General features: G+C 42.1%; 1 protein-coding gene across 2 annotated transcripts in view; it reads left to right on the forward strand.

The window, feature by feature from the left end:
- The window catches only part of PCSK5 (proprotein convertase subtilisin/kexin type 5), a 622,474-nt gene that overhangs the window by 374,225 nt on the left and 226,033 nt on the right, over positions 1–22,216 (forward strand). For both annotated transcript variants that reach the window (XM_088464067.1, XM_088464068.1), the window contains exons 14-19: positions 2,355–2,498; positions 2,846–2,948; positions 4,174–4,367; positions 13,571–13,655; positions 17,497–17,600; positions 19,125–19,254. In XM_088464067.1, coding sequence (XP_088320193.1) covers positions 2,355–2,498; positions 2,846–2,948; positions 4,174–4,367; positions 13,571–13,655; positions 17,497–17,600; positions 19,125–19,254 — 760 coding nt within the window. The remainder of the gene's footprint in view (positions 1–2,354; positions 2,499–2,845; positions 2,949–4,173; positions 4,368–13,570; positions 13,656–17,496; positions 17,601–19,124; positions 19,255–22,216) is intronic.

The raw sequence follows: 22,216 nt of genomic DNA on the forward strand, positions 1-22,216 counted from the left end.
GCTATTCCATAGATTGCTGTTGACAAAACATTAGGGCCAAATGTAACAGGGTAAGAGTTTAGAAAGTATGAGAGTTTAGCCATAAACTCTCACACTTTTTAAAATCGCCCAATGTAATAGAGTCAGAGAACATACAAACGCGCATGTTTTTAGACTCAAAAAACTCTTCTGATTTAAACTCTCATCCAGATTATTTCCCATTTTGAAGATGAAACTCAACCAATGTGACAGTTTACTGTGAAACTCTCACATTTTCTAAACTCTCACCCTATTTCATTTGGCCCAAAGTATCTACCTTGGTTTTTTGGACAGACTATCTGGAATATGTCAGCATACACTGAGCAAATTAGACATTATTGTAAACAGAACTTTGCATTGCATTCTTTACTAAGTGATAATGGGTTATGCACTGCTCGTGCCAACGTGTATGCTTTCTGAATCATAGTTATATATATTCGACCAGCCATCAAGCCCGAAGTCATTAGGTTAATATGTTATAAGCAGTATAAAGAATACCGGACAGTATACTTTACTAAGCATCGGTTTGGCAACGGTTTTGCTAACCCCTGATTTACTAAGGCTGAAACTCTACAAAACTGACGATAAAGTACACTTTGGAATATTTAAAAGAGAAAGAAAAAGCAGTGCACTGGGATAGCGACACACTCCTGAGGTTTACATAAAATAGAATAAAAGTTAAAAGTATATATATATATATATATATATATATATTGTAAATGTGAAGACAATTTATAGAATATATGTGAGAGAATAGGGTGGATGAAAAAAGTGACCACCTCCTAGTTTGAGGTGATGGGTGTAAGGCAAAAATATGATAAGAAGAATGCAGGTGAATAAAAATAAAAATTGTGTAGGCTAAAATAGACGACGCTAACTTTTGATATCTCGTGCTAAATGCACATAAAAGGTAAGGGAACTGTAAGTCACATTATATGAGGACATAAAATGTAGTATACAATGTACCTTTAGCTATATGATTTTGATTGACTAATAGGTGGTTATTAATAATCCCAGATCGAAAAACCTTATGTACTATATCACATAAATTGGTACACAGTCACAATTGTGTAATAGTTTAGTGTGTAACAACAGTTACAATATTAGGGTGGTGTCCAATTAGCAGCGCTAAAGTAACACTGCTAATTGATCGCGGCGGGGCTATCCAAGTAGCCCTGAAGTGCAGCCCGACGCTGGCGCTTATCATGGATATTTTCGGGACCTGATGTGTCACGTAAATAATCAACAATTATTGCTGTTTTTTCACCACCTAAATGGCAAAAACACGTAGGTCTGCAAGCTTATCGCAGGTCCTGTGTGTTTTCGGGAGAACTATCCTATTATTTTGACTGAAATAATAGGATAGAGTAAAAAAAACATTGACGAAAAACGGGGATAATCAGCGAATAATCCCTATTTTTCACCTATCACGGCTATCCATTAGCGCCCAAACAATGTTCAGGTCTAATTGGATACCCCCCTTAATTTGCAGCACTGAAAGATTAACTGATAATAATAACACCATCTGAGCCATCCTAATGACCATGCCAGAACAATTTTACAGTGGAATAAAATATCAGCCTCTTATGTAGGATTAAATAACATAACCAACAGCATTTGAACATAACCAATAGAATTTACACATTGCAGGCTTAATATACCAAAGATCCCCACAGGTAAAGAAAAGGGCTGAGAAATTGAGAGCCTGTGCAATTAAGTGGGCTGCAATCTACTGTCCCCAGTTTACCAACCGGCATTGGACTGGGGATGAGAGTTGCAGCACCACAAGCACATTAGAAATCAGATCAGTACAGCATTTGCTATCAGGGCTACGGTTGTGTCCTGTTGTACAATGCAGCGCAGGACAGTCCCAGTGGGTAATCATTGATGAGAGTCCCGATTAGTAGAGACAGTGTACCTTTATCTCAAGTTCCCAGTGGAGCAGGGTAGTGGTGCTGGGGGTACCCTGTGCGCACTAGGCTACACCCATGGAAACACTAGGCGTGTTTCGCTGGGGCTTGATCACGAGCTTCCAGCAGTAACCTGTCGCTCTGCGGTACCTGCCCTGCATGGGGACAGTTCATTGTTTTTTTGGGAGGGGGTTTTGCAATTGATGGTGGTTTCTAAATGACACCAGTAAATTTTGCCCTCAGACTAATCAATTCCAAAGTGTTATATAGTAACTTTTTTTTTATCAACAAAACACTTTAGTAAACAAAAAAAGAACCATACTGTACTGTACCTTTTTTGTCAGTAACAAATGAAATGAGAAAGCTACTGAAATATACATTCTGTCAGCTATCTGATTTTCTGTGCTTTGCTTGTGTTTATCTAAGGAAAATTAAAGGAGTGGTCCTTAGTATTGTATGGCACATCTATCCAGCCCTACTCCCCCAGGAATGATGTACCTAAAGTGGAAAGGGTACGTTCCAGCCCTGTGGAGGAGCCATCAGAAGAATATAATATTGATGACTATTCAGGTGAGATCAGCATTATAACCAGTTATTTATAAAAGCAATGTCAGCTTTAGATTAAAGTGGTGTAAGAAATACAATGTAAAAGAAGTTTAATTCTGAGCAAGTAAGGATAGCAAATAGCTAAAGAGTTGTTTAATAACCCATAATGCCTGTAAAAATACATGTCCTTATTAGTCTGGTGCTAAACAGACCATTAATGAAACTGTATATTTGCAATGGACCTATATGCTGTCGCTAATGTTTTCTTTGTGTAAAAATTATTGTAGATCATACCTATGAAGCCTAGAAGATGCTAATGTTTTGAATAATACAATACATTATACAGTGTCCATTTTCCATTGCCCCTATAGGTCCTTGTAATGCAGAATGCAGTGATATAGGCTGTGACGGACCTGGACCCCATCACTGCAATGACTGTCTACATTTTTATTATAAAGCAAAAAACAACACACGGTAAAGAGTTTCACCTCTCCCTTACTATGTAACAAAGTATTATTTACCAAAGGAACCTTTCTAATTGGAGTTTCAATTTCTGATGAAAAATGAGCAATACAACCTTCAGAATGTTTACCGATTTCTATATCAATGCACTGAAGTCTTATTAAGGTGCACATTACTTTCAACAGCTACAGATCTGTTCAAATACATCTATTCTCCGTGCGTTGTAAGTCACGCTACACATGTAGCACCGAGTGTCTTTTTGTGCAGCTTTTTTCCTGAAAATGCATATTATTCTCAAAACTATATGAATAGGACACACAAGCAGTTTATGCTGATTAAAATGACATATGCGGCATACCTATATTCTGTGTGCTACTGCGGCTATATCTGCCTGCAAATTGCTCTGTTACAGTGTTAGCGGTTTTGCGAACAAGATGCATTTTTTAGGGGAAAAGTTGCACGTTACCAAGTCGCGCCATAGCATGGCACGACTAAAAGGGCTGTTTTACGCACAAGGAGGCTAGATGTATCTGGACACATCTGTAATTCATGCTTTATGTGTGGCCTTCAGAGGATGTTGCCTTTCAAAATATAAAATGTTAAGTGCACTTATTACTTACACACTGTGAGCTTCATTTGTGAAGCACAGTCAACGCACTCAACAAAATGTCTTGGCTTCGTACCGGTGTATGTGGTCTACCCAGCGCACATCAAGACGGGTGCTTGCTCTCCGGCCTATGGTACAAACTGGCAGAACGAGGCATGTAAGGACCCTGAGCACCCTGCAACAGCCTAGCGATCATGGCATTTGTAGTTTAAAGGCACACAAACCCATTTTTAAAGTTTTTTTTTTCCATATGATTTAATAAATGGACTTACAAAGAAATACATGTATTAACATTTTTATAAACAAGAAAATAATTTATGTACAATTGGTGCCTGCTACAAATAACAGTTACTTTCTTGCACATATATGAAGAGAGAAACAGAATCCCTGTAATATACATTTATGAAATTTTACATTTCATTTAGTTTTAGTTTATCTAAAAGTTTGTAATTTAGTTAAAAGCTTTAATGTGTTTATTAAATATCTTTACATTTGTGGCTACTAATTCTCAGGTTCAGTTCTGGAGCTCAATAGAATTCAGTGACACTAAATTTTCAAGTTTAAAATAAATCCCATTTAATAATTGTGTTCTACAATGGTGCCCTGTGACCAGGTTCTGTTTGCTCGCAGGATTTGTGTATCGGAATGTCCCCCGGGGTACTACTTTGCAGACAAGAAGAGATGTAAAAAATGTTACTCAACCTGTGAAACATGTGTAGGAAGTCGCAACGACCAATGCGCGACTTGTAAACCTGGGTACTACTTAAATGAAGAGACCAACAGCTGTATCGCAAACTGCCCAGACGGCTTCTACTTGAACGAGAGTAAGTTATTACCTATCAATTTCTGTCACAATTTGTGGAAGTGTGAGTAAACATTTTTGTTATTGAACTGTCCTGGATTTTTTGCAAGTTATTTGTTACAGAAAATTTAAAAGGGCCTCATTTATTAATGCGTTTTATCATTTGCAACAGGTGATAAAACTCGTTGTGTATGATAATGGTGCTCCAGCCAATCAGCTCCCAACTCTCTTCTGTTTGAAAAATTACATTTGGGAGATGATTGGCTGGAGCACCATTTATCATACGCAACGAGTTTTACACTCGTTGTGATTGACAAAACTCATTGATAAATGAGGCCCATAATCTTTTTATTTGCTACTTGCTTTTTTAGCAATTGTTCTCTGTTATTTCTCACCCATGGTTCCTATGCCATCCTATTAAAATGAGAGGTTTATGACTTGATTGCATTATCGCATTATAAATAAGGGACAAAGTTAAGCTATTAATTGCAAAACATCCTTTCTGAAAAGAATACCCAGTAGACCCACTGACAATAGAAAGAGCACAGCAATAACTTATTTTGTGCTGCACAGTGAAATCACAGACCCGGGGCCGTCTAACACCATTGTAGGCCCTGGGCAAAGCAATGTACTGTACCTATCCATTCACTGGAAGAAATAAAAAAAAAAAAAATCAAAATTTACTCCTCCAGCGGTCCCGTGCCATCTCTCAACATGCTCCTATACAGTGATGGCTGTCAGCACTCTGATTTGTGGATAGCTCCAGCCATCCAACAATCAGCATGCTGATACCCATATACTGTCTGGCTGCAGGATGGGAGGCAATTAGAGAATGCTGCACTCTGATTGGAGGACCAATCAGCATGCTGACAGCCATTCACAGTCTAGCTGCAGCCAGGGAGGCAGATAGAGAATGCTGCACTCTGATTGTCGGATAGATCCAGCAATCCACCAATCAGCATGCTGTCAGCCATTCACTGTCTGACTGTAGGCTGGGAGGCAGGTTGAGAATGCTACCTGCCTGCTCTGATTGTGTGTAATTCACAATCAAAACAATTGGAGAGTATCTTTCTCTGCCTGCCTCTCAGCTCGCTGCCATATGCACAGAGCGAGCGGCCGCATACTCCATTTAGTGTGGGGCTGCTCACTTTGTGCATAGGACTGCCAGATGGGTAACGGACAGAGGAAGATGCTACCTGGCTGCTCTGATTGTGAACTGCACATGTTACTTTATGGAAAGTGTGATAGGAATTAGGCAAGCTATACATTCTCCAGTACTATATCGGTATAGTATTCCCTGTTTTCCCACAGTTACATGGGGGCTTGGCTCTACGTCAACTGGTCTGGAGCAGTGATAATGAGGGGACGTGGGTATCTCTCAGTGGTACCTCAGTACAAAGTGACCTGCAAGTGTCGGGCAAGAACCAACGTTCCTGCATACTACAAGGGAATCTCTCTGGTGCTGCCCTGCACAGTACAGGAGAAGGGTTGTACACACACTTTCAGCCCCTCTTCAAAGGCACCTAGAATGGTGGGGCCTTGGGCAGCTGCCTACTGTGCTTATACGTTAAGATGGCCCTGCACAAACCTGACTTTGACCTACTGCAACTACTTTAGTGATATTGCTCAGGGATTTATGAGGCAAAATGTTGACTTTCATAGAGATGCATCCAATTTCTATTGGTGATAAGTGCAGGACCTTACACTTCCACCCTTCCTAGAATACTTGGTACTATATTTACCTTAGGGACCCTTTCACCTTCTGTTCCTCTAGTGTCTCTGCACTGACAGGGAAGACCTGGGTCCTGGAAGTGGCCTTGTGGTCCTAGCAGTGGCACCAATCACACTGCCATAGGTACAGCTCTGGATTAATGTGTTGATAGGGTTCTGTCAGTTTAGTAACATACGCGCCTGATGAAACAAAATGTAATTAAATCACAACAGTATAGTCACATCTATATTTTTTTTAATGGAATGAAACAAAGTAGACTAAAAGGTTTTCCTGTTTGGAAGCTTATTTTGCAATGCAAACGTCTTTTATTTAACAATGCCATGGAAGTGGTAATATCAACTACTTCTGCCTATGGGCCTGAGATATCATAGCGCTCGTATCTTTTTATACTGATTTTTAACACAGTGCAGGTATTTAATACCATATACCAGAGATATCTGTTCAACTTCAAAATGTCTCTAATTACTTAGAGCTTTACAGGGCAATTTAAATGAGGAGTAATGCTGGATAAACACTGACAGATACATTGGCCGATCAATTGATCGCCAATATATCTGCTGCACGTCGGCCAGGGTGTGCCCGCGATATGTCGGTGAACGTCATCGTTCACCGACATATTGCATTGGGCTGTGCTGCACAGCCGACGGACAGATATGCCTGCAGACATATCTGTCCATCCACAGGTGTGTACGGGCGATCGGCAGACCGCCCATACACACACAGTGGCAGCCGCGAGGAGGGGGTAAGGACCCACCTTGAAGGTGGGAGGGCCCACCCCCGACCCGCCCACCGGCCGCCGGGTCACACCCCACGGCCACCGGGACCTGAAGGCACAAGCAGATGTGGCCATTCAGTGTGTATGAATGACCATCATCTACAGATATATCTGTCAGGTGTGTACCCATCTTAAGTAAAAATGTGCACGTTTTGGCATTGGGCAAATTAAGCTACTATGGACCTGATTTAGAGATGGACGCAATGCTGATGTTTACATAGTTGAGCGATTATTGATGCTCTGCGCATCCATCTTAGCCGCAATGCGCATGCATAAAGTTTCATTACCAATGTCGCTCGCAGTGAAGATTTATTCTCAAAGTGATTGACAGGCAGGGACCATTTGTGGGGGGCAAAAGGGAGGTGGCGACTGAAATGCAGGCGTGTTGCAGTCGTTTTCGGTATGTATCTATGCCTGCGACTGCGATCCATACGCAATCAAATGGGTCCGGTGTCTCAGTTCTCTCAGTCATTCTGCACAACTATAGGGTTACTCAGAAGGCCGATTCTCGACTGATCTTCGACTGAGCTGCATCTTTCTACAAAATCACTTGGATTTGCAGAGACGCCTCAATACAATTCCCGGCAGCTGCGACATTTGCACATTTTTGCACAGCCACTGCATACAAATTCGCAGCTGCATAAGCATACAACTCTTAATAAGGCCCTATACTATTCAGCACTGAGTGATATCCTCACAGTTCACAAATGTAATTACAAAAATACGTAAATTCAATTAATGCAAATTTAAACTTATTGCGCTAAATATTTATATTCCTGTTTGTAAATTTGACATATATGGGAGTGTCTCTTCAGCCGGACCATGTAAGTTTGTCAACTAGACATTTTTTTGAAAAAGTTCCACTTGAATACCCCATAACAAGCTTAGTAGGTAAATATCTATGGCAGTATGCATTTTGCATGCTAATAATTCACCCGTGAGCAAATTACTTTTTACCACTTATATCTGATGGTTGGAAGGTGAAGCTCCAGCCTATATATATCACTCTTTAGCAAGTACAATCACCAAATAGGTTCTTTTTCTTTGAAATATGATATAATATTGGGTGCAATCATGATCAATCATGACCTTCCATCCAACATAAAACAATTCATCAGGGGTTCTTCCTTGTTGATTTACCTATTCCCTACTGCTTCAGCAAGGCTGACATTGAAAAGTTGGTCATCAATCTGTTTCAGAATGTTGTTCTGCATTTTAAGCACTGCACGTGTTGCACTGAGCAGTACTGTGGTACTTTGTCAGTTGAAGCAAAGCTCAGCTCGTATTTTACTCCTATATTGCATGTACTATGTGCTTGTAGCTAGCAGTTTGAGGGGGGGGGGGCTCAATGCTTTTAGAGAGAAACACATAGCTCCACAGTGCTCCACTGAAGATCTTTATAACATTGACTACTGGATAAACAAACCCATACATGCCTACTCTCCCAGATGCCCAGAAAATTAGGCAAGTCTCACATGTGAAATAGGCAGTCCGGGTGGTTTGATGACGAGATTTGTGCTAAATTGCGTCATAGTGTCCCTTCCCTGCTTTGCAGTGCTGGTATTCGCGGCATTGTGTAGCAGTGGTGGGGCCACAATGACGTGATCGTGCTGCCATACTCCCGAACCACCCACTAATCTCCACCAAGTCCTCCTGCACTGCGACCCTAGCATCCAGAGTAGGCAAGTATGAACTTACCTTTTTTATGCTGTCTTCTCTATAAACTAACCACTCTACATTCAGTTTCCCTCCTGCTCATGTAATCTCTCTACATATGAAATTGAGTGTCAGAAGCACACACACATGTGCAAAAACGAGAAACATACGTTAAAAAAATAGACTAAGTAGCCTATATTTAAAAATATAATTTTTATAAATCTGTAAATATTACACAAAGATTTTTAGACATTGATTCATGTGAGGCTTCCTTATATAATATCAGTCATAACCAACAGGGTTGATCGTTAGTGATAGCACTGTCATCGATGTCGGTAACTGTTTGTAGTGAGGGGGTTATAGAATAGGTTCCTAGTTTATGGGACAAACGTGTTTTCTTTGAGTTTGCCACTAAATTTAATGCACCAATTAGTTAAAAGACTAGTTTTGCCTTATAAATAATTTCCACTTTCAATTTAGCAGCGAAGTCGCCAAAAATACACCAATTACTTAAACTTGGAATCTATTACATAATCCCTTTAATCATTTATTAAAGGAAAATTGTTCTCACCTGCCATCTTTAGGTTAATTATGTGACATTGAATAAAGTCTTGTCTCCATTTCTCCATGCTACTTCTGATCAGCAGCCACCAGCCTTGTGGAGGGGGAAATGGCAAGATAATGGATGTTGGCTGGGGGAGGATTAGGGATGGGGAGAGTGGGTCAAAGGAACATATGGGGTGAGGTCAGAAAACACATGGGGTGAGGGGTCAGAGGCATTCTTGGGAGAGGTCAGAGCCACATATGTGGAGAGGAGATCATAGGCACACATGGAGATGTAGGATGTAGAGGCACTCGTGCAGAGGGGGGGTCAGAGGCACACATGGGGAGGCAGGGAGCATAGGAACCCATGAGTAGGGAGTCAGAGGCACACTTGGGGAGCCAGGAGGCAGATGCACTCCTGGGAAAGTCTTGTGTCTTTCTATTACTGATGATTTATGAAAGCAGATGAAGGAAGAGTTGGTTCTGGGATACATTTGAAAGACGAGCTGTGGTACAGATGGTCTCCAGGGCAGACAGAAGCCACGTTTGAGAAGAGGGCTTGGGGAGTTGCTACTGATAAGTCTGAGAGGAAGTCTGTAGCACTGATTATCCCTGCAGCAAACTGTTTCTTATGCTGGCCATACACCTATGCGATTTCAGACTGATTACCCAATTTTCGACGCGCAGTACAATGGATCGTGTGGAGAAAATAAAATAAAATCCTGATCCACACAACAGTTAACAACCAGGATGGTCGTTTCCTTCAGACTGAATCACTTGGCTTCTTCCTTTGAAGGGCCATGTCTGAGCATTCATTGGCTGAGAGAGGTCAGCTCCCGCCTCTCTCAGCCAATGAACGGCTGCTACCATTGACTACAATGGTGGGAACCTTTCATTGGTTGAGAGGCGGAGGGCTTGCCTCTCTCAGCCAATGAACGCTTAGCGGCAGGGTTTCCATGGTGAAATCCAGCCGCTAAGCTCTCATTCGGGAAGTACCATTTTGCCAAGTCCGTGGGATGCCTATTTTGGACCCAAGAGGACAGAACCTCACATAGGAGACGGTGATTATGTTTTTTTTTCACAGGTACTGTTTAGATAATCTACACAGGTGAGTATGTGTGCATGTGTGTGTACATGTGTGAGTGCATATATATTTAATAAACTTATACTGTGTACGGTGTGTGTGTCCTGTGTTTATTTAAACATTTCTTTACAGGTGAACCACAGGTACCAGCGGGCCCTTAATGCCCCGCATGCTGGTACTTGTGGCAAGTACCAGCACACAGGGGAGGCTTGCAGTTCTACTTGTAAAGACAATGTTTACACATCTATTTTTACACAACACCTATACACTATCAACCCGCCACCAGGGGTGGCGGGGATAGCTCCGGGCTATCAGCCTGGGCCTGGGGTACCCTGGAGGGGGGGACCCTTCATTGGGGGGGTCCCCAGCTCCCCACATATCCCCGGCCTGGGCTGACTAGCGGTCATGGTTAATGCTGGAGGTCTGCCCCTCCCCTTTAGAATGTAAGCTCTCACGAGCAGGGACCTCTTTCCTCATGTGCTTCTCTTTACATTTTCTTTTAACAAGTGACTGCCAAGTCCCTGCTGCTTATTGTGAGTGCTTTAATCGCTATTGCAGCAATGTATATAAATTGTATCCTTGTCCTGCACTGTAATGGACTGTAAGTTACTTGTTTCTTGTTCACTTATTAGTTTTATGTACTATGTAAGGTACTGCGGAACACTTGTGGCGCCATATAAATAAAGGATAATAATAATAATAATAATGCTTCGGCTGGGGGGCCCGGACAAAGGGCTCCCCTGGCTGTTGCATTAGCAACCGCTAGAAAAAGTCCGGTGCTGGTTCTGGAAAATACATTGGAACCCTACTCATTTTTTCCCTTGAATTTCCAGAACCAGGAGCATATCAGAGCCCAGTGCTGGTTGCGCAGAATACAGGGGACCCCTACGTCATTTGTTCCCCATATTTTGGCAACCAGGGCTGGTTCTGACTTATTTTTTTTTCACAGATGCACGGCGGATGGTTCTCACTGAACCATCCCTGCTTCTGTTCTTATTTTTTTACAGACAGATGCATGCATCACGGATCTCCCCGTGCGTGCATCAGTCTTTTTTTTTTCTTTTTCTTTTAACAAATGAAGCTGCTCACACGACGGACACATGATGCATCGTATCTTGAGATCGTATGTACATGGTGTGTCAATCGTTTGGCCGGGACCACCAGGGAGCTGCTGGGGAATTGAAGGTAAAATGGCACGTTGAGTTGCATCGGCACTCATCGTGTAGGTGTATGGCCAGCATAAGTCACAAACAGAAGTCTAGCTGTGACTAAAAAGCAATTTGTAGGAGGGATCATCAGCGCATGCAGTCTTGATGTTACGCAAAGCAGCACCCTGTGTAGCCCTGCCGCCATGTACCCCTGCTGACATAGTGAAAGTCACCAGAAGTGGGAGGGCACAGCTGTGTTAAGCAAGTTCTCGTATGGCCAGTGCTGCATTGTGCAGCCAGCGCTGTGGCCACTTCTTTCACTCTGTAATGCCCTCTGTGGTGAGCTGTATGCAGGCAGGTGAGGAGGAGTGGTGTGATGGTTTCCCAGAGGTGTTGCGGGCCCCATAGCAGCCGCAAAACCCTGCTTCCACAGTAGCTACATCCCTGATGGAGACATTTGTTAAAAAAAAGAAAAAAACTGTAAAAATGTGTTAAATAATCTAGTCATACAACCTCCAAAAGGTCTGCTGTACCTTTCATTTCAAGAATAAAAAAACTAGCCCTAAAATAACCTTGACATCCCCCACCCATCCCAAAATGCCACTTTATTCTCTTCACTTGCCCCGAAGGTTATGCAAAGCCAGTAACAGCTCACTGCTTATCCCACAGATACCACCAGCTTTCTGTCATCAGTTGTCCCTGGCTCACATCACAATTTCTTACATCAGGATCACATCAATATGGACACATTTGATAAAATTGCCCTTTAGAGTATCTCTATATCTTTCAGACAAGGAAGTTATATATTAGCATGTAATTATTGTCTTTGTATCTTTTTATGCTTATTATATATATATATATATATATATATATATATACTGTATATATATATATATATATATATATATATATATATATATAGATAGATAGATATAGATAGATATATTAGTAAATAATTACAAACTTTTTTGTGCATTTGGAATTAGTTACTACCACTGCTTGTACATCAAGATTTTTAACACATATCTTTTGTTTATGCTAAAGAAGACCTGGCTGTCATCAATGGTCGTACTTAGATTTTTGCCAGTTTATAATGAAGTTTAGAACAACAGAACTTAGGGGGAAAATGTCACTCCCCAGTTATAGTATTAGCATATCTGGCTTGTTTTGTAATGAATCATACATGCCTACTCTCCCGGAAGACCCTGGAGGCTACCAATTTCGCGGGTAACCCCCCGTACCCCCACTAGAGTAGGCACTTCTCCCGCATTCCTGCTCACTTACTAGTGAAGTGGGCAGAATAGGGAGACTTTTCACAGAAATCGGGGGCCCCCGAGTAGGGGGCAGGGCCTAATGACGTGATTCTACAAAAATTGCGCTATTTGGCCCCACCCTATTTAAATATGCGCTATGTACTGCAATTTACCGCAATGGGGCAGGACTTAATGACACAAAACGTCAGGCCTCGTCGCCCACCTGCTTTTCCTCCCCGGGCTTCTTCCGGAGAGGAAAAATTAAATGTAGGCAAGTATGTAGTGAATCCTCCTTCAGGTGTATTGTGGGGGAAGATTTTTTTTTATTTTTTTTTAAGGGTTGTGTCTATTTATACTCCGTTTATACTTTATAGTAAAAGGGGAGTTGTATCAAACCGCCGAGGGCGATAAAGTGGAGAAGTAGCTATCATTTATCTAGCACAGTCTATGAAATGACAGAAGCTGATGGGTTGCTATGGGCAACTTCTCCACTTGATACATCTCCCTCTAAATGTTTCTAAATCTTATAGGTTTTGTACCTGAAAAATAACTCATGAGAATAATAATATAGTAATATTAATAATAATTATTCCGTAACATGAGTCAATTGATTTGCATTAGTTGTCAATTTCTTATTCTGAGCCACAAAATTAACTTGGTTTAAAAAAAAATATAAAACCAAATGAAAAAGTGTATATTAATTGGTAATCACATTGGGTATGTTGTACCCACCTCTGTAATGCTTCTGCAGCCTACTGCCGGGACACTTGAGAATATTTTGAGTCTGGATCTATCTGTTAGGAATCCTTGTTTTACGGTTAATTGCTTATCAATTGCATTTTCTGTTGATGATGTTAGTATTTCATTTTGTAGATTTCTATATATGTCTGTATATAAATATTTGTAAAGTCTATACAAAATCACAGGCATTCTTGTGGCACAGTTTGACCTGTCCTGAGAGCCGACCGATGAAATGGTCACTCAGAAATAAAAAAAATACGCAGTATTCAGATTTTAACAATTTTTCAATGCAGATAAGAACCTTTGTCGAAAATGCCACGAGAACTGCAAGACGTGCTCTTCTGCTGACAACTGTACAGAATGCAGACATGGCCTGAGGTATGAAATCAATGAATTACTGAGGCTAGCCATTCAGCCACACATCAAAGACACGTTACCAGGGAATAGTGTTTGAGGTACTGGGTGGTTTGATTCCTCTTTGTTGTAAACCTTTGCAGTGAATGAAAGAGCACAGTCAAGCAGGAGGTGAGACATTTACACTATATAGTAACATAAATGCTTAAAGAGGCTCTGGGTACTGATTAAATACTAATGTGATGTGCCGCTGCGTGCATGTTCCCCAACCTCAGTTGGCTCATAAGATCTTCTAGCTCAGCTTCTACATTAAATGGCTTATAGATTTGGTCAATAAAACATTAACTTCTAATAAATCTTTAAATATTGGGCTTTACCATTTGATTAATTATTCTTCAAGTTAGCAGATACCAAGCGTGGAAGGAATACATATATTATTCCTGACTGCCATGTTCTCTCGAACTTCACTAGTAACGTGTAACAAAAAATATTGTCACTGGAGTTTGCAGTGCTTGTTTGTTGTGGTCCGAGCATCTTAGATAAAGAATGCTCCTTTGTTTTCTTAATTACCTTATGCATTACATCCTTGAAAATCATTGCAATCAGCTGCCGTAGACAACACCCAAAGTGAAGCGAAAGCCTGTTTTTAATTCTATGTTATCACAAGGATACCTTCACCAAAGATTATCTGTTGAAAACATAAACATAGGATACATTTTATTGCAAGCAGTAAACAAATAGTTATTCAATGCAAGCCTAGAGTATTTTGCTCAATGCACTATATGTGCAGTCAGGTATTGCAGACAAAGTGGTAATTAAAAGTCTTGCCTGATAGAAATGGTAATAAAAATGCTCCCTCGCGTGATTGACAGTCCTGTAAATAGCAATGTAAATGGTTGGGTACTATAAATCCAAACTTATTTATTGTCAAACACAATGGAATAAGCAGACACAATTTATAAATAATTGTGCCCCAGCACCTCTATTTGGCTTCTCATGAAGGCACTTCAATAGACATTTTATTTTTCCTCTTCCTGAAGATCCTTGGCGGGATGCCCCAAATTTCTGTCTCTTCAGGTCTCTTGCCTCTGCTGTCTATTTTTTATACTGTAGAAATGTCCAGCCAAACTCTTCATTCCCTGAGTGTCTCATGCTGTTTGTCTTGCTTATGTTACCTGAATGAATGTTGTTACCCTTAAGGTGCGCATTAAAATGCACGATATGAATGATAACAATATTGATTATATTGTTATCGTTCATATCGTGCATTATTCAGTGCCTCCAACCCACCAATGACCTGCGACGCGCGGGAACGTATGGACGATAAAGATTTCGGGTCACTGGCCGTCGTTGTTGGGTTGGTGGTGTGTTGGATAATCGATATCGATCATCCAGCACACCCGGGAGATCATTCAGCGATATCGTTATCGCTGACGGTTGTCCGTGTGTATGCACCATTAGCCTGTGTATTTGACTTCTCTCTGAGTTATTACTTGCCCCTGACCTTGTGTTTGTCTTTGCCGTACAGACATTTGCTGCCATTCCTGAATATATTTGCCTGACTACACTTCTTCTTGCCCCTCTGGATATTATGTGGCTGTTATAGGCACTACTGTTAGTGCACACAGCACTAGACCCCATGATATAGGGTCTTCCTTGGTAGTGACAGGTATGAGAAATCACAAAGTTAGCAAAGGTCTTATTCACACATTTACCAGCAAGTCACTGAACTGACACAGGCTGTAAAAGTAAGGATGTTATGGGCCTCTTCAGGATGAAGCCAGGCCTTTCAAGCTGCAGCTCCATGTCCCACCCTATCTGCTCCTGCTCTTCCCAGGGACCTATCAAATTATGCCACTGCTTCATTCCCTGCCTCCAACTCTGCAGCCAGAGGACGTAAAAATATTTCTGGGGATCCTAAAGTGGAATATGACTTTCAGCACACGTTATGGCCACTATGACTACCTTATCATGCATGCAAGCCCCTGCTGGTTTTCAGCAATTCATTAACTGCAATGTATAAACAAAAGAATATTAAATTGGATTTTTATTCTGCATTTCTTTCCCAGACTAACTGATAGAGTGGGTCACTTAGGCCCTTGATAAACTACCCTCTGAACAAGGAAAGCATGTTCACGAATTTACAAAACAAAATTGATTTTTAATTTTCATGTCTCTGGTACCCCTCTTTAGCTTCCCACAGACATTGATGAGCCATGCATGATGCATCTGTTACTGTCATGACTTGTTATACTATAGCTTAGATGCTGGAATCTGAAAAAGTCAGTAGACAAGCAGCAGTCAGCTAGAGAGCGATGCTGATGGCCGTCTGTGAGCCAACCCTCCTATACCTCCTAAGGGGCATGTCTGGGTTCATATGCATGTCTAATTAGCTTGCACTTACATGAGCACACCCGTACTGTACTCAGCTTACGTTTGCTTACTCCTGTCTGACTATTCTGCTACTCCAGATGTAATGGCTACAAGTCTGTAACACTTATAAAACCTACTTAAAGATGCATTTTTGTTGGAAATGCGCAGTGCCAAAATATGTATCTTATGCAAAAAAACTTGCATATGCCCAACTCCAAATGAGGCCCTGTATTTTGACTTTGAAAATAGGAGTAATGCTTTTTTTTGTCAAAGCTAGACTGACTAACCACTAGCCTCAGACACTTTTACTATTGCTATTTCAGTCTCAGTGGTACCACTTTACATATGACTTTTCCCAAAATGTCTTCCATTTTCAATTATAGCCGTTTCATAGGGAACCCTCCCCAGTGATCAACACCCTTTGTTTTATTTAGCAGGGACCCAGCATTTTCCTAAAGCCAAGACGGCTCCTGATCACCTGCAGTCCTTAGCAATGGATACCATTAATGCAAATATGCAGTGGCGTAACTACTGTAGGGGCAGGGGGTGCGGCTGCTATGGGGCCTGGACCCTCCCCCTGCACCTATGGTGCCAGGCCTCTGTCCGCGGCCCTCCCCTCTGCACCCTACTCACTCCCCCAGCACTCTCCTCACTCCCCTCTACTCCACTTGCCTGCTCCATGGTCGCGCCCCCCCCGCTCCGTTGTCGCGTCTTCCCAGTGAGCTCCGCCTCCTGCTCTCCCCATTGACTGATACTGGTAGAAGGCGTGGTCGCCTCTTCCCAGCATTAGTCAGTGAGATGGAGCCGACCGGGAGAGAAAGTGCGCCTACCCTGCACAGCATAACCATGGATCAGGTTAGTCGCGGAGTGAGGAGGGTGCGGGGAGGGCCTCATGGCAAGGGGGGTCCACAGGGCGAGAGAGGGGCGTTAGGCTGAGAGGGGGGGGTGTGGGCTGAGAGGAGGGGGGGCCTGTAAATTTTTTTGCTATGGGGCCCCCGTAGGTATAGTTACGCCCCTGCAAATATGTATTGCTGTATATTGACTCTGAGGTTACATTTTAAAAGTGCAGCCGCCAGAAATACCTGCTCTGTTCAAGGGATATGAAAGATAACATTTATATCTCAAAATTTGACTTCAGTATTCTGGTTCACAGCTACTAAATATACTAAATGTTATGTATCTCATTAGACCTTTGTCAGCTTAGAGCTGGTACAAACATCCATTCCTTTTGAAGAACTGGCCATGCACTCAACAGCAGAGCTCGGAAGACCTATAAAAATGTGCTTGGAAATAAATACATACATACAGTATATACACACATACATACATACAAAAACAAGAGTGGAAATTGGTTAATATAAAGGATGGGGTTTCTTCTACATTATACATGATTGTATTCAATGTGCAAATAAAAAACAACCATAATGAGAATGAGAAGCCATAAGAGTTTATCTTCCTTGCATTCCGTCCCGTAGAGACGTTCTTTCTTTAGTTTGCAGGGATCCCGGTGTGCCATCAGTTGTGAAGATGGAAAGCATTACAGTCCTGTGAAGAAGGAGTGTGAGCCCTGTCACAGGTCATGTGCCACTTGCTCAGGTAAAGTGTAACATGTTACAGTGGGTGGTAAAATAGCTCTTCATATATGGAACACTTCAATTTATCACTGATCATTTTTGTACTTTGAACAATGTTATTCCTTTTAAAACTCATAGGGGCTAGAGTTTATAATGAGACAAGTGAAACTAATAAAATGTACAAACAGTACAAATTATGACCCTGCACAAGACTGTGTCTGCCTTTGTTAATGTACATATGTGTCCACAAACATCTATCCCCCATGCGCTACAAGTCGCGCCACACATAACGCAGGAGCTCCATGTGCCTCGGTAGCACCGAGTGTCTTTCATGCAACTTTTTATCTTCAAATGCGTCTTATTCAAACAGTGATGTGAATAGCTAGTACAAGCTGCTTCTGCTGATTAAAATGATATGCAGCATGCCTATATTATGTGCATCTGCGGGTGTATCTGCATGCGAAACACTAATCAGCAGAAGCTGCTTGTGCTAACTATTCGCATCACTGACGCATTTGAAGGTAAAAAGTCGCGCAAAAAAACGCTCGGCGATACCGATTCACACCACAGCATGGCGCGATTAGAAGGGCTGTTTAAAGCGCAAGGAGACTAGATGTATGAGGACACATCTGTAGAGTATGAACATGGTTTTCAGTGCACATTGTCCATCTCTCCTCTTATCGGCTGTCATCTTTTCCTGCACATTTGACCGTAAGTAAAAGTTCTGTATTAATAATAATGTTATTTACTGTATATAGCACTTTTCTCAAAGTAGGACTCAAAGGCCGGGATGTACTAAGGTTGCGGTGACCATTCCGCCAGTCACCACAACCTTACTAATCGCATATGTACTAACATTGCTCTTGCAATAAGGGCTGCCCTTTGCGAAGCAGCCGACGCCGGGTGACGGGGTCTCCATGGGACCCCGCCCCCTCCGAGCCCCAGGAGCTTCCTGCTGGTCACATGTGCAGGAAGCCCCAGGCTCCTCCTCCTCCTCCCTGCATCCGGAAGAAGATTAGGAGGAGGAGGAGGAGGCGGAGGACCCAGGAGGAGCACGGGCCGGTGACCATGGACAGCAGGTGAGTGGGGGCTAGCGCTGGGCGACGGCGGGGCGGCGGACCATCGGGAGCAGGGTGTGGGAAGTAGCCCATAGGCTTCTATAGGGTAACGCGAGGTTTTTCAGGCGTTACCCTCTGCACCGATAAAAGTGCGGCCGGGCCTTAGTACATATGTAAATGGGGTAAAAAACCCGCATTTTTCCTTTATTACATCCCGACCAAAGTGCTTATTGATAAACATCTCTATTTTTACCTAACCAGAGTTTCCCAAACTCCACTATTACAATCCAGGTTCAAAATAATAGCAAAAGTACAGATCATGCACTGAGACTATAAAATGTCTCCTTCATAAAACTATTTAATAGAATAATCTGAAGTAGATATATTTCCTTACTGGAGTCCAATATTAACATTATCCAAATATGTGTTTCATATAGTGTGGTAAAATAAATACATTTATATTTGATATTTTTATCTTATGTATCTAGGACCGGGGATAGACAATTGTTTAACCTGTGCAAAAGAAATGCTATTTGAAGAGGGGCGGTGTGTCACATCGTGTGACTCTGAATATTATTTAGCACCACCCAAGGCCAATGGTTCTAAAGCCTGTAAACGGTAAGCTATTTTGACATAATCATCCATAACAGTGAATTTTGGTCTAAATCACAGGAAGATAGCAGAGCTAACACAAAGATGGGCAGCACCTCATCCTACAGTGGGTATTTGATTATTGATCAGATGGGTTATGGGTGAATTAGGGGATGGGCTTATTCTCACTGCACTGCGATGATTACACAGTTGAGTGCATTGTCACGTTTCATTTTCGTTGTCGCTCGCAGTGAGGATTTATTCGCAAAGTGATTGACAGACAAAGGGCCTGATTCAGAGCCGTTCGCTATTTGCGGTCGTTCGTTCAAAAACAAGGGGTGGCTATTCAAATGATCCGTTCGCACATTGCAGTCTGTTCACACCTCTAAGTCTGAACGAGCGAGCAAAACATACGCTTGTTTTTTTGTTAAAAACGCCCCCTGGCCGCTCGCACCATACGTCATGTCCGCTATTTATTAGATTAATCGAGTACATCGACCAGCGTATGAACTGCTCGCTATTCTTGTGGTTGGTTTTTGCTACCACAATCTTGCGAGCAGTTCTGGCTATAAAATAACCCAGTGACGTGGTCAATGACGCTGCTGTATTAATTATGCACACCCATAAAACGCCCGTTTTGACCTTTAAGCACGCCTGCGTTCGGATCTCCACTCCCCATTTTCAAGCACCTTCCCCTGTTACCACCCACATACGCCTCATTCTGTCACTCAAAATAGCAGGCATTCGCTATATTGCGAGCACATGAATTTCGGCCGCACTGACTGGTTCGCGCATGCGTATAACGATCCGTACGCATGCGCAGATGTGCAAACATCACTCGGAACGAGCGTACTGCCGCTAGCGAGTGGCTCTGAATGAGGGCCAAAGACCATTTTTGGGCGGCAACGGGGGGTGGCAGTCTATAATTACACTATGTAAATTTTATCTAAAAACTTCAGACTGAGTTATCTTACTTCGAAGCGGAGACCTCACAGCAGGAGATAGCCTCTTCTTTCTTCAAGCTTTCAATAAATTGGGGGGAAAATCCTATTGACGCCAAGAACATGCTCCTTGTAGAGCGGTAGCACAAATGAAAGGCAGGGAGGCTAATCAGTACACAGTGGCTTCCCTCTGATTGGTCAGTGTGTGGAAAAGCCACTCTGTATTGGTTGATAAGTATGAGTGTAGTCCCTGATAGGACTACATCATGCTACCAATGGAATTTATTGATCCTATTTATCAATGATCAGAATTGTTTGTTTTCCTGTGAACACAATTAGCATTCGTCCAACTCAGCATCAGACCTGTTCAGTAGCAATAAATAAGAAATAGCAATATTTTTATATTTATATGTACATGCTATTGGAAGATATATACTTTCATTTAAAAAGGGCATAATATATATAAGTCAGAGATCTGTTCTTCTATAATGTACGTATCATTATTCACTGATAGACTTTGTTATTGTAAATTAAGGAGGTATAGTTCTGGGACAAACATTTTATTGTTATATCTCTAGGGACAATATACTAAAATATAAATATTCCCTGTGCATATAAATAAATATGTACAGAAATAAATAGATAAGCGACCCACATGGTAAATGACGTGCCTGGCAGTAGCTGAGTCTGAGTTACAGAATAATAAGAACATGAACTAAGGCCCAGCATTTGGGAAATGACCGCTATGGCAGTGGTATTCTCTAATGCACTGAATATGGCAATTAATGTACATTTCTCCATCTAATGAAACCTTTCATCTCCCCCATCCACATCAGATTAAAACAGCCAATTTCATCAAGAATATGCAGGGGATTCAGCTTTCAATTACACACATGATTGCTCATTACAGATCTCTAGAAGACTATAGTGTTGATAGTGAGGATGAATATATGATTTTGTAACGTAAAATTATACCAGCTGTGCTCCTTAAAGTGCACGGATATGATAGTATACCTCTGGGCACTGACTGTGTTGTCATTCCAGATGGAAATAATACAGATGTGATAAGCGTAATTAGAATGAAATTATTCTTGATAAGAAATATCAACACCCTCAACCTCAGACTATTGTGTCAAATGTAGCGTGCCTCATTACCTGTACGAGTTGTCAGATCACTTCTCTGTATTCTGCCCTGTCACTAATGGCCACCGGCTTATCAGTGAAACGCCTCTCTTCTGTGTTCAGGCTAATGTGTACATGTGTATTTAGTTCAGCTCCACTATTGTGACATGGTTAAACAGGATTTTTGAAATCACAGCCAGTGCAATTTCCCATAATTGCCTCTGATTTAGCGGAGGTCACAAGGGCAGGTCATCTTACATTAAAATAAAGCCAAATCCCCCACTTCTGGTTTTGTGGTCAAATGGACAGAGCATGAGTGGGTTTTAGTTGGGGAAAGAACTATTTTACTATATGAAGTAAAGTACAATGGTGGAATAAGAAGAGATGTGTGAGGATGGGATGTAATCCCCAACCCAGCGTTCAGGATGCCGGTGCCGGTCAGAATCCCAGCTCCAGAATCCCAACAACCGGCATCCTGACAGTATGTATTGGGGTTAGGGAGAGGGTTAGGTTTAGAGTTAGGCACTAGGGGGTGGATTATGGTTAGCCTGCAGGTGGGAGGGTTACATATGTGTCCTGCTACATCTCTGCCGATCGCGCTACAAATGTGCGCACGCATTGTGCCATGCGATTACCCGCAGCAGCATACACTATGGTACGCTAAGGCGTGCACTGAGATTGCACCATGCAATCCTATGGAGAAGCGGGAATGCAGAGCGTTTATCCGTTCACGAGCACACACCTCGCGCTATGCGTGGCGCGATTTGCTGCGTACACAGCAAAAATGTAGCAGGACACATTTGTAGGCTGTGGGAGAGGTGGGTTAGGGGGAGGATTGGGCCAGTTACGTTCAGACATCGGGCTTCTGACGTCGGGTTGCCGCTGTTGGTATTCTGACCACCGACATCCTTACCGCCAGGATCCTA

The sequence above is a fragment of the Taudactylus pleione genome, unplaced genomic scaffold, assembly GCF_031769625.1.
Source record: "Taudactylus pleione unplaced genomic scaffold, aTauple2 ptg001573l, whole genome shotgun sequence".
NCBI lineage: Eukaryota > Metazoa > Chordata > Amphibia > Anura > Myobatrachidae > Taudactylus > Taudactylus pleione.